General features: G+C 37.2%; 1 protein-coding gene across 6 annotated transcripts in view; it reads right to left on the bottom strand.

Moving 5' to 3' along the window:
* ATP13A3 (ATPase 13A3) overlaps positions 1-13,816 on the bottom strand; it is a 58,301-nt gene that overhangs the window by 8,499 nt on the left and 35,986 nt on the right. For 5 of the 6 annotated variants that reach the window (XM_032119281.1, XM_032119280.1, XM_032119279.1 and 2 more), the window contains exons 13-31: positions 13,331-13,519; positions 12,354-12,415; positions 11,601-11,751; positions 11,392-11,508; positions 10,351-10,368; positions 10,106-10,259; positions 9,900-10,020; positions 8,601-8,725; positions 7,538-7,716; positions 6,960-7,082; positions 6,799-6,878; positions 6,070-6,112; positions 5,863-5,972; positions 4,924-5,020; positions 3,969-4,041; positions 2,989-3,166; positions 2,133-2,320; positions 1,614-1,702; positions 1,337-1,417 (exon numbers count right to left, since the gene is read on the bottom strand). In XM_032119281.1, coding sequence (XP_031975172.1) covers positions 1,337-1,417; positions 1,614-1,702; positions 2,133-2,320; positions 2,989-3,166; positions 3,969-4,041; positions 4,924-5,020; positions 5,863-5,972; positions 6,070-6,112; positions 6,799-6,878; positions 6,960-7,082; positions 7,538-7,716; positions 8,601-8,725; positions 9,900-10,020; positions 10,106-10,259; positions 10,351-10,368; positions 11,392-11,508; positions 11,601-11,751; positions 12,354-12,415; positions 13,331-13,519 — 2,178 coding nt within the window. The other variant, XM_032119283.1, reaches the window with a different exon arrangement.

Genomic DNA, 13,816 nt, shown 5'->3' with positions numbered 1-13,816 from the left:
TTAAGTATTCACTAATACAAAAAAATGAAAGAATTCAAGGGCATAAAGGAAAAACATCACAAGAAGGGTTAGAGTGCATACAGGATAATGTAAGAAAGGCACAGGAGCTTTAATAGTGGATAAACTTGTTAACAACAAGACAGAGGCCAAGAAAATTAGTATCTACTGCCATGTTTTGGAAAAGACACGTTGTCGTCTGTCATGTGAAAACACTGAAAAACATGTTCCAATAGGCAGCAACATAAGAACACATTTTGCAAATTCTATTTGGAACAACATTTTAAACACAAAGCCTTGATAATTTTGATTCAAGCATCTGAAAAAAACCTTTGAGTTAATTTTTACTGGGTCACAAATAAAAGGGAAAAACATGTTAATTGGACAGAATATTAATGCTGTAGTACTCTTTGAAGGCCAAAATTATATGATACAAGCAAATATTATGCTGGTTACATTGACAGCAATCCCTCACATTTTAATGGAAATACTGATTAGAAGCTGTAGAAAATGTTACACAGTAAAAACAGATAATTGTAGTGTGCAAGCACTACATAATGTTGGAAGGCTTTTTCATCTTGTAGGAACGAAATGTGACTCATGACTGCAACCAAAACCCAAATATATTCAGGTTGGAAATGCCACCTCAGTTAACAGGGAGAAGAACTAACCACAGGAATAAAAACTGACTGTGAATCCAGACTTCTTCGGGAAGATTTATCTGTCAAACTTTGATTCTTGGAAACAAAACAAGGCACTCGGATGAAAGGTAGGGCATGTTTCTGCACACATTAACTCTGGAATTACAGCAGAAGAGGTCAACATCCAGAGTGACTGACTTTGGACAAGCTCAGTGATGGAAAAAGCAGATTTGCATGAACATCTCTACTTCTGAACTTTGATCATATCAGACAACTGAGTTACACAGACCTACATTATTCTGAACAATAAGCTATATGTACAATCCAAATGGAGTACAGGGGGCTCCCCTAGGGATTTTATATAGTTCTCTAGTACATTGTTATTCTGAAGTAACACAGAAAATAAAAATGGAGTATTTTAATATGAAATAGTTGAATTAGTAAGTCTTTCAGCTCCCTCCCTGCTCCCATTTTTTAATAAAAAAAGATTTTAAAATTACACTTTTAACACAGAAAATCTTGACACCTTAAATCCAGCCAACAAGGACATTTGCATGTCCTTAAGAAATACACACTTAACAAGAAAACAGCAGCCACTCAGAGTGGCATGCTGTGAAGAGAGACCTTCTAAATAAAAGATGAACACGCACCCTAAAAAAGAAACACTTAGAAGCATTTTTTCCATTTGGATTTCTTACCTCCGTCAGCACAGATACAACAGCATTTAGAATAACGATGATGACAATTCTTAGGCGCCACTCAGGTGGCACACACACAAGCTGTGGAAACAAGTTGCCAGAGGTTAGAAACACACATGTGAAATAAACACACATCCAAAACAGACTCAGCATTATAAATTCTCCCTCCCCACCCAGTGACATGATGCTAAAGTTCTGCAGGGGTCACACCTGCCCCAAAGGCAACCCATCAGCTCCCCCAGGAAGCTGACACACCCACAGATCTGCTGGCTCTCACCTCAAGAAATCCGTCAATAGGTTCAACAGGATGCAACATGATGAAAAATATGAAGACATAAAGAACTATAACAGATAAAACAAACAGAACTGTAAAAGAAGAAAAAAATATTTTAATTGGACCATCTCACAATCAAGAGTTTTAGACAGTTTTAACAAGTATCATGAGTTCATCACTCCCTGGACACAACCTCTCTTCACCCTCTAAACCCCTTCCAGGAAAATTTTGGCAATACTACTTGTGCTGATAGCCATAAAGAGACAGAAGGCCTGAGTTTTTCTCACTGGCTCACTTTGAAATGTATATACACATATACTTCTACAAACAAAGCAACTATTAACACAAATTCCTCCATACAGTTTAGTATTTCATTATTTCTAGCTGTGATGATCAGAGGATAATTGCACTATGATCTCCTAGCAACACTACTGCTGCTGAATTGGCATAACAGAATTGTCAACAAATGCACAGTCACTTGGGAGTTTTATTTGGAACTCTATATACCAAGAAAGGACTTACAATTTTTGTAGCATGGTTGTCTAAAGGGCTTTCCTTTAGAAAATACAATTGCCACTATGAGGTACTGAAAGCTGGATATAAAAAACAAAGTTGTGTTTTCATAATTTTTAATGTAATGTTCATCATGAATAGTCTCATTCCCGTGGTGTGCAGAGCTGGTGTTCTTGGTGTCCAACACATTACATGCACTACAACATAAAAGCATTGAACACTGAGCTATGGAGAAGAGGCAAATAAGGTCCACTTATTTACAAAAGTAATGACAGAACAAATTGCTACAGTAGCAAAAAAGCTTAAACTTGAGAACATATTACAGGTACTAAGAAATAACTCAAAACTGTGGCAAGGAGGTAGCAATTTTTTTGAATTCAGAGCTTCGAGTTCTGTTATGCTTCCAGTTTGTAAATTTTCCACGTGAACCGTTTAAAAACTGTCATTGTAGACAAACTTCAGAAACAAGCAAGAAAATATTGCAATCTAAAAAAAAAATTAAAACACGTCTTCATTTTCAAAAAAATGAATTTGATTTACTGTAACTAACAGTAAAACAAAGCTTTATAATATGAAAGAGATAAAATAGATCTGAACCATTAATTTCAAACTTCTACCTCATCTGTCCTAAAGTTGAAGAGTCATTAGACCAAGCCATCTGACTCTGACCCAATTTTGCTTTTCAGCCACTGGGTAGCTCCCATATATTAGTATGCTTTTCAGAAGAAATCGGCAGAGTAAAAAGCTGCCATACAGAAGCTTTATTTTCAAAGTCCCCAAAGGGGGGCAAGAAAGAAGAGAGCAATTATTGCCTATAGCTTTCCAATTACTACTGTACCCTGCACAGAGCCACTGAAACACTTACTCAGAGTCTGCTGTCCAAGGCTCATACCAGGACTGCTGTTTGACCCAAAAGAACCCAAAGGTTTGGAAAGCAAGGCAGATGATGATCTGAGACAACACGGAACACAGAAGTGGACCTGAGATAAGACCTGATGGAGGCCTTTGTGCAACAAGCTCTGTCCAAGCAGGGTTCAGACTCACTGCAAAGAGAACAAAAAACAAATGACACATTACATCATTATGGTTTTCAAGAGTTATCCTGTTCACATTCTGTGGAATCAGAATGTCTTGCTCATGACATCACTTTAATATTTAGTCCAGAACTGCAAATGTGAAACTACCTTGAAAAGATCGTAAAGCCCTAGAACAATGCCACAGTGCCGTCTACAGGCTGCTTCCCCAGCAGCACAGCATAGCAGGGGACAGTAGCACCATGAGACTTAAGGAATTAGTAGTGTCTGGCCAAATTCCCTTTGTCTGGCACAAGGACTTACAGCTTGCCTCCTTGGTTTTGGACTGCCATTGCTTCAATGAAGAGGTTTTTATTAAAACTTGAAAATAGAATTCTACTGCTAGCCAGTGAATTGAAGGCTAGGCTCATATGTGGAATCAAATGTTTCAATAGGCAATACTTTGAATGTAACATTTTGTGGACAGAAGTTCAAAGTAAGAATGAAAGGAATCAAAACATTTGAGCAAGATATTGCAATAACTCCTGGTTTGATTCCAAAACCAGCTTCCTGTACTGTGAAGACTTAGTTGCCCAAGATCGTGCCCATGTCCTGCTTCTTGTATGAGGACACTTCACAAATTCCATATGAGTTTAATTCAATACACGGTGGTGGTTTGGGTTTCTTAATGCACAGATGTAATAGTCATAACATCTTCACTGTATGTCACAGTGTTTTCTCAAAACCACATGTAATTAGGTATTGAAGAAAATCTGACCAAGCAAAAAGTGGTTCACAGAAGCCAGCAATAGTAATTCAGTACAATACTTACTAGTGAAGACAACCACCAAAATGATTGCCAAATCAATGAAGAGAAACTGGAAATCTCCCAAATTGCTCAGGATCTAGAGAGAAATCACAACTGAAACATTGGTAATTTCTTCACACCCCAAAAAATTTACAGTGATACTCTTACGGCATTAATTCTTTGAATTTCACTCTATAAACAAGACAGTGTCCTGTCAAACTGGCTTCCTTTACCTGCAGAAACCCTCAATACTCTACAATTCACAGAACAATTCCTGAAGTATCACGGTATGAAACAATTTCAAGATGGATAAGCTATTTGCAATTGAAATTTGTTTGTAATCAAAATTACATTATTGAATCTTATACACCAATGCAATAGCATCTGAGGCCCACAGTTCTTTAAACACCATAGCCTCACTAGGTACTCATACAGCTGTCAAAATTTCCACCTCAAAGGTCCTTTAATACTCTGCAGCTTTAACTGACTCAGAATGCAAACTAAAATACAAGATTTCTACCACATGCCATTATTATGAATCCAATCATATTAACAGGAAATACTCCACTTTGCTTTACCCGCTGCCCCTCCCAAAATCAGTACTTCCAACTTCTTTCAATTCTAACATAAAAGGAATGCATTGCCCTTTAGAAAATGTTAGGCTATTTCAAACTGCTGAAAGTTTTTACATAATTGAAATTTGTATTTTTGCTTTGTTTATATGCTTATCTGGACTTCCCACTGTAGAGACTTTCTTTTCACAGCCATTGGTTATTGTCTTTTCTAAATAGATACTACCATGTATTTTGTACAGTTAATATAAAAAAACCCAAAATACTAACAATACTTTTAGTCTAAATGTATTTTTGAATGCATGTGTTGTACTCAAAGGGACTTGCAACAATTTGCATTAAATATCTATCAACTTTCAAATTTCTGAATTGTGCTGACACTGCATAAGTATTTAGAGAATACTTACAGAATACAGCAAAGTAACAGTGATGTACTGGATGATGCTGTATAATGCCATGAATTTAAACACACAGAAGGAAGTTATTAAAGCAGCACGGCCTTCCCTGTCAAAATAGATGCAATCATGTAACTACAAAGCCTTCTCTGCAAGCAGTTCAGTTCTGCCTACCAAAACGTTAGCTGCAATTAAACACACCAGAAAACCCTTTGAGGGACATTAGGCTGCAGACAGAGAGAGAAACAGGAGTCAGAATGACACACTTCCACCAACATCAAAATTGTGGGCATGCCTTCTGAACTCAGCCACCACCTAACTTCAGTCCTCTTTGGACTTCGTGTGGCTTTCTAACAGAGGTTTTAAAATGAAGGTTTTTCTACAAAAACATCTATGAAGCATTAGTTTACTGCATGATTGAATGAACACAGAGTCAGCCACAGAGCTGCTGACTTCAGAAATGTTTCTGATAATGCATTACTTCATTAGTACCCCACAGATCCCCAGATTCTTCTTTGGCTGACCTTTATCCAAAAATCATTACCTAACTTCCAATTCAAGAGTAAAAAATTGGTCAAAACCTGTTTAGAAATTGTCTTCTACTTTGTATGGTGCTGAGCAATCACCTGAAGATTTTTACTGCTTGCAATTATAACAGCCTTTATGGAAACTAGCAAAGTCACTATGACAAAATTAAAGACTAATGTGTAGAAGTTTGGTCATGCTTTGAAAAATTAACTTTACATGGACAAAGGATTTTATAACAAAATAGTAAATCATGCTATGGCAGGGTTATGCTCAGAGTACCTTCAGTACAGAAACAGAACCACTATAAATGTATGGATTGTTCTGTAATTCACACTGGTTTCTTACAACATCAAATATATACTAAAATAGAGCATGCAAAATGAGTTACACAGACACACTGAAGTTCACGGTCAGTGGCATTACCTGATCAGCTTTGGCACACAGGAAATACTGGGTGTCCTGGAAGTGAATGGTGATGCCACAGAAGCCTCAAGTTCAGACAGAGATATACCACCATGTGCCCTCTTTAGTGCCTGCCAGGTAACATTGAAATAGAGACCATTTTAGGACTTGCTTTCAGCTGTACAATTTAACTGAACAGTTCTGTATGGAAAATAAAAATATACTTACCCCACAGTCATTTGCTCCATCTCCACACATGCCCACATAGTAACTATAAAAACCAAACAGACATCAGCATTCTGGACCATTCTCCAACCACAGGCCATTTAGCTTATTTCATTAATTACTTCTATATTGCTTTGAGTTATTCAGGGTTTGCATAACATTATGTGTGATCATTAATGCTGAACTCAATTACTGTTGCTGTTACACATATAAGGAAGTAGACAGAAAAGTAACACGACTGACATGTCAATCAAAGCAATAATGGTGAATTAGCTCTCTATCAGACAAGGTGGTCTAAAGAACAGAACCTTTGCTCTAGGCAATGACACTTCTGTAGTATCTTGTAGAGCTGCAAGGCCTGACACCAACAGTCACATATTGATCAATGTGAACAGAAATCATCCTGATAATACTTCTGGTAATACACAGAAGATATTTGATGAGTTTGTTTCATAAACCAAGCAACTGCATTAAAAAAATATGTTAGTCACTTTATGCACATACTCCTCATTTAAAACTTCATGAAAAGTCTGCAACTTTCACAACTAGCCAGCAGATGGTACTACTCTCATTCTGTTGGATCAGCTAATAGGCTGATCTACCAACACAAGAAGTTCCATCAGCCCAACCTTTTTCTTCAGGCACAAAAGCTAGCAGCATGCATAATTTTTGTCTCCTATCACACCAAACACAGTCAACCCTCTCGCTTTCTATGCTTAAGCAAATACTTACTCTACATTTTGTAAAGCTTCCACCAACTGCGTTTTCTGATCAGGCGCCATGCGAGCAAACACGGTGCCGTGCAGCACGAGCTGGAAGAGAGAAGAGTTCTTAATGCTCACAGGGCAGTCTGTTCACCATTGAAAGTACCCATACTCAAGTAAAATGCTCACCTTGGGTACCAGGTCCTGAAAATGCTCCAAAATCACCGCGAATGACTTCCCATTCATTGCAAAATGGTATTTTGTCATCTGGAGATCCTCAAGGCTTTCATGGACCAATTTAACTGGAATATCCTATCAAAAGTAGTTTAATACTCCAGCTGTAATGCATTACACAGATACCTTGCCATTTCAAGCTAATACTCAGAGGGGTATTCCTACAGATCCCACACAAGCGAAGGTTTGTAAGAATGTCACTTGAAAAATCCTCATATAATGAAAACACTTACTTATTAGTAAGAAAATGTGGTTTAATGTTTCAACTACAAGCAGCTAGAGCAGTCTTAACAGATTGAAATGTTGGGAAAAAGCCCTGTCTCCTGCACAAGTGAAATGTCAAATGTCATATCACAGTTGAAAAACTACCTCCCTCAGCTGCTTTACTAGTCTTTGGTATTTGAAGATCTGAAAGTTAACTAGTATATCAATTCTGAATTGACACTTAACAGAAGATTTATTTAATGGAATAACATAAGAAGAACAGTAAAACTAACTGCTTACACTCTAAGGGCATAATATAGTCATGTTACCTCTGAGTTTATGGCTGGTGATGAACTAGTGCATTTTGCGAGGGTATCTGCATAATGCCAGTTGATCCTGGCAGCCTGCCCATCCTTTGGAGGTAGTGCTTCAGCAATAATGACCTTATCCTGAGGTAGAATCATTCCACAGTCTCTGGCCACAGAGATAGCAGTTAACATGTTATCCCCTGTTAAATAATTGCATTTAAAAGGGCTTCAGTCAGAAAAGAATCAATCATACACTGATATTCCCCATAAGAGAAAAGCTAACAAAGCCAGTTTAGAACTAGAAGGAAGACTGCCCCACGTACCAGTGACAACCTCAGAGCAAACCAAGCCTACAGACAACAATCAAAGCCTACCAGGTAAACCCCCTACCCTAGAAATTTTGTGTGCTACTTGGAGTCATAAAGATCTCTTATTGACCAAATCTTAGTGTATATGGAAAATCAGGCAGAAAACATGCAGCCATTTAAAATACTGCTTTTTACACAGTCACAGAACATGCAAACAGAGAGTGTATTGCTAGCCTAGCAAAACACTCCAAAATCACACCACCTGTGATTTAAAAAGCCAACACATATTGTATGGAAAACACTGAGCACAGACACCTAGCACACTTACAAGGACCTAAGTCATTCTCCCCAAAAAAATCCAATGCAAAGTGACTTTTCATAGTATAAATCAAAATGGTAGGGACCCTCAGGACATCCAGTCCAACCTCCTGCTCAAAGCAAGTTCAGTCATAAAATTAGACCAGGACTTTCACTTAGCCTAATTTGGAAGACTTCTAAGGGTTTTCATCCTCCAATTCAGTATCAAGTAGCTTGTACACAGAGCTAGGGAGCAGAAACTATGAAGTGGAATTAGAACCTCTTCTGCTTTCTCTGACTTACCAAGCAACTTGCACCCAAAAAGAAATAAATTAGTGTCTGTATACTTTCGTAAGTTTCTAAACTTCCCTGTTGCTATAAACACAGTGTAAGCCTACTGACCCTAAAATTTGACTTCATACACCATACCAGAACAAGACCAAGAAGAGATTGACCTTTGAGTATGTTTACATGCTAACCTGTAACCATGACAGTGCGAATGTTGGCTTTATGCAAATCTTCAAGTACAGCAGGGGTTTCTTGCTTTAACTTGTTTTGCATTATAATTAACCCCATAAAATCCATGTTGCTTTCAATAGCATCTCTGATGAAAAAGAGACAAGGAAGAGATTATAAGATTTACAATTATTAGATGAAGCCTTAAAAGCCTGATTTTCTGCTTATTAAAGAAGAATGTGTGGCTTTTTAACCATGAAGTAATTTGCTTTATAAAAAGTGATGTGAGAGATACCATCACAATAATTTACACTTATTTCCCTTGTTTTAATTGAAAACCAGTGTGAGAAAATGTTGTTTCCTCTCAAGCACAATTTTCAGTTTCTTCCATGAGAATGCTTTCTAAAGGAAATTACAGTCTCAAAAAGGTTATAGCTAGAAAACATGCTCTGAAACTAACTGCATTCACAGGCCAAATATTAAGATATGTTTAGAGTGCACATCTTTGTTTTCCAAATTAGCTGAACCTTAACATAAAAGCCACCACATTATGTTACAAAGGCATGCAAGATTAACAGGCACTACCTAATTAAACAGAGAAACTAATTAACTTTGGTTTACATAAAAACATCAGCATATTTACAGGTCTTGGCTACTGCTACTGTAAATTTTCACACCTGAAACTGGAAAACTCATTTCTCTGCTTTGCCAAATGTTCACCTTGTACACAGGGCTGATACAAAAGAACACAGTTAAAGCTGGCATTTTCATAGCTATGCTACACATTCAAACACTGTGGGAAAGACTACATTATTCACAAAACTAGGCTCAGCTGAAAAATAACTAACAGGAGGTTAGTTGAAGGAAGAAACCTTTCTACCTCCCAAACCTCTGACAAGCTCTGCAATGTGAAAATGGACATGCTGCCTTTAGAAGACAAAGAAACTGCATCAAACATGCACAGGAGGATTTCACCTACTTGCTATTATCCTTAATAAACAGAGATGACATAAGTATGTGCAAGTAAATAAATCAGATGAGGTTTACTGCCACAATAGTGTAAATTGGACACCATGAAAATAATATTCCAGTTCATTTCCAGCTTAAAGCTCATCCTCTGAATTCACTTCATTGCAGAAAAAACTTCCTTATCTTAAATGTCCAGGCCACAACTAAAGGATGCACAGAACTATGTATGTCAGGACAGAAGAAAGCTAAACAAGAGTAGTAATTGATTTAAACAAAAATACACATTACATATTAATTCAAAGCATGCAGCTTTTAAAGCCTGTTACTTATTAAAAAAGTGAAGTCACTCTTACCTGCTAATAGTCTGGACTTTGTGCCACGTAAGCTTAGACTCCAGTTTTCTGTGAGCAAGAGCAATAACTCGGAAGCCCTGCTTAGTATATTCTTCCAGGACATGCTCGAAGTCAACAGGAACTTTAGAAAGATCAAGTTTAGAGTTATTAAAATATTCATCTTTCAGCTGAGCTATAGAAGAAATAAAAATAGTTTGCCCCTTTACCTGTTTCCTGCTTACACAAGCTGGCAATCACTTCTGGGGCACCTTTCATGTAAGCATCCATTCTCTTTTCCCCTAGAACCCTGGCTATTACACACATGCGCTGCAACACCGAGGAAAACGGAAACTGGCGCACAATTCCAATTTCATACCCAGTCTGTGTCACACAGGAAGGAAGGAAGAAAAGGGTTACATCCACATACATCTTAAGAAAAATAGGTATGTTCCTAATGGAAAAGTGTACTTACCGACAGCTCAAACAATTCCTGAAAAAAAAAAAAAAATACAGTCACCCTAAATATCAATTTTAAGTATTTCTTCAGCTACAAATTATTTCAACATAAATCAGTAAATGAACCTGCACAGCATTCTTGGTATCAAGTCATATTGTATTTTCAATGGATTTCATAAAAGCTAAATATAAATATACTGCATCTGTTTAATATCCTTTACTTTAAGTGAGACACAGTAGAACTGCAGAGCTTGATTTCTTTATTAGAATTTGCAAGACCCTTCATAGTCCAAACCATTTGTTTAGCCTTTGTAAAAGACTGAAGTACAATGATGTTTCAGAATGAGGCCACGATTATTAAGTATATCCCCCAAAAAATCATGTAGTAAGTTTCAAGAATGTTCAGATGTCAACTGCTGCAAAGTAATTGCTGCTGTGCACGTGACACTGAGCTCTGAACAAAAGAAAGACACTTTTATGTACTACAAAATATGACTCATACAGATGAACTGACCTGTTATACTCTCCCACTACCCTGTGATAATCTGGATATACATTCACATGCTTAAAATTTCCCTTCGTGAAATATTTAAAAATACTTCAAAATACAGCTAGAACGAACTTTTAAATCTGCTAAGTACATTTTGTTTTTTTACTCAGCACTTAATATATCTCTAAGGTACAACAGTGGCAGAATTCCACACCACACAGTGACGTTAACAAATGATTGTTGTAACTGAAACTGCAAGGTGAGCACACCTAAGCACCTCATTAACACAGTAGGAATTTGGTAACAACACCAATATTAAAAGGTGTAAGCTCAAAAAGCGTTTCTGTACTTTATAACCAGTCTGTAAAGGTAATAATGCTGACACTGTTTGCTCACCTTGAAAGTGGCATATACTGAACCACTACCTTCAACAACGGTTTAAACATGCTTGTTGTGTCTTTGCCATCAAAACCCTCACAGTTCTGATCATGTTTCAGTTTTATCAGCCAGAACCACAGCATACAGTAAAATGTGTTTCTTTAAATCAATTGTTTTGAGTTTTTATACCATTTCTTGATCTGTTGCTTGCTTGGATTCTGGGGAAAGTTGTTTTGAAGGTCGAACCACTGTCGGCATGATTTGATTATGAAGGGCTGTTTCCTCTTCAGTTGCTTCTTCTAAAATCTGTATTTAAAAAGAAAAAATCAACTAATTTATACATTCATTAACTTTGACTTGTTCATAATGCAATTTTCAGGAAAAAAACCAGCACTTACCCATCCTATTGCTTCAAACATCTTCAAATCAAGCGGATCCCCAGAAAGTACCCCTTCAATTTTTGTAAGGGAATGACAAGTTGCCATGCAAGCAACAAACTCTGACTTCAGCAAGCTCTCACTGCAAGCCCTCTCTTCCGGCAAAAGGAAACTGAAACAATGAAGTAATAACATACTTAGGGCTGTAATTATTTATTATGAGCCATTTCAAAAGGTTTGTTTAGATTAACAGAAGAAAATTGACTGCACAAGTCCCTTCACTTGTATTTTCACACATCACAGAAAACAAATTAGGACTCTGGGCTGGAATCTTCAGAAACCATGACAACTTCTTCCTCCTTCAAACACTGAGTGTTCATTCCCTGTCTAGGTTGATGTCTCATACAAAGCCCTCTTATCACTTTGTACTTAACTTAATTAGCTAATTCAGCTAATAAGATAATTCATTTTAGCAGCCTGAAAAGTCATCGCTTAGGAGGACAGGATTAAAGAAACATGCAACAGTATCTGCAACAGTTTTGCAGTATGACCCTAATGAGGTCTCAGACTCTAACAAATAAAATTCTACCTCAGCTTTGCTGGGGAGTTGTAACTTGCACTACACCTAAACCACAGTTTAAGTGGCACTCCTACAGCTCATTACAGAAATGTAAACATATATGAGCTCACACTGAATTTTCTATTCTATTCTGCTGAAGCTGTTACACTACAACTGAGGATCATATTTACTATCAGCTCTGAGCTCATCCTTACCGAGCATTTTCCACCCGCTGAATTCCCCAAAGATCCAAGCCATCCTCAGTAAGTGTGCCAGTCTGCAAAAGAGACCAAGGGGCATGGCATGAAGAAAAAGCCTTCAGAAATAAATTATCTTCAGGCAAAGCAAAAATTAGCAGCTATTTAAGCTAATTGCACTTGAACAATATATTTTCTTTCATTTTCACATACAAATCAAGACTACGGGACAGAAAATACAGTGTAATACTTGCTTTTTGCTAGTAACTAAGTTCCAAGCCTGTTAAATAACTTTAAAAAACATTCAAAGCAGTCATGCCCCTCACTAGAGACAGGACAAATTAAAATCCAAAGATTTTAAGGGTCTGTTTAATCATCAGTATACATCATCTCAATATCCAGGGACTGGGGACAATGGAAAACAGGGACTAAACCATTAGTACTATCTTACATAGTTAGAACAGTAACTGAAATGTATTTACAAATGAAATAATACATTTAGTATCAGATTTTATCTCAATAAGTATAAGGAGGAGAATGGATTTTATCTAGGAAGCAGCCAACAGCAAAGAATTCTGTCTAGCAGCATTACTCTTTCACTCATGTTTCGTTGAGGAATCTTAACAAAATATGCTCACTCAGCTTTTCATTGAAATGAGTAAAAATGAGAAAAAGTCTGACTCCACACTGAGTTCTTCAGAAGCTTGTGTTCTAAACAAACCTGTTAATAAGCCTCTACTCTCACATTTCTGATGTGCCAGTAGTTAAGATGGGACTTGGAAGTCTTAAGGTAAGAAAGCAGCTCTATTACAACATTTTAGAGAAGATTAAATTAAGAGACTTAACAGATGGTAAACACTGAATATCTGGAAGCTAACAGATCACAAATGTTCTAACTTATATGAAAAGTAATGCGTTTTCCTTTTTTGCCTACACAAACTCCCTTTTCTAAGACAATGCCCCTCCAGGTGGCAAGTTTTCAAAATTCACCTAACCTTATCAAAACACACAAGGTTCAGCTGGCCACAAATATTTATCCTTTGTGGGCTGATGCAGAAGATGCCAATTTTTTTCAACCTTCTTTGTGCATAAACAATGCCAGCAGTCATAGCAGCAGGGAGTGCTGGAGGCACCGTGATAGTGATAATGTCAAGAGACTCGATGATGATGGTATGAGCTGGAACCTGCAACAGAGGTCAGAGTTAATGAACAAGAACTCACTGCTTACAGATTCACTATCCCACTGAAGTGCTACCAAGAGTAAAACCCACACATTGTTTTCCCCAGTACAGCGTGTTCTGGATTGCCCAGAAATTTAGCACAATCTTCACCCATATTCAGCAACCATAATAATCCAGTCCTAAATTATCCACAATGCGTAACTTCAAATTTGCACTTTATCCCCTGGAAATATATTACTTTAAAACATTAGCTGAATAATGCAGAATTTTTTGAGAGGAAAAAAAAACAAACCAAAAAAG

Source organism: Corvus moneduloides, chromosome 10, assembly GCF_009650955.1.
Source record: "Corvus moneduloides isolate bCorMon1 chromosome 10, bCorMon1.pri, whole genome shotgun sequence".
In the NCBI taxonomy this organism is placed as follows: domain Eukaryota; kingdom Metazoa; phylum Chordata; class Aves; order Passeriformes; family Corvidae; genus Corvus; species Corvus moneduloides.
Note: the sequence above shows the minus strand (reverse complement) of the source record. Positions and strands in the feature narration are given on the sequence as shown.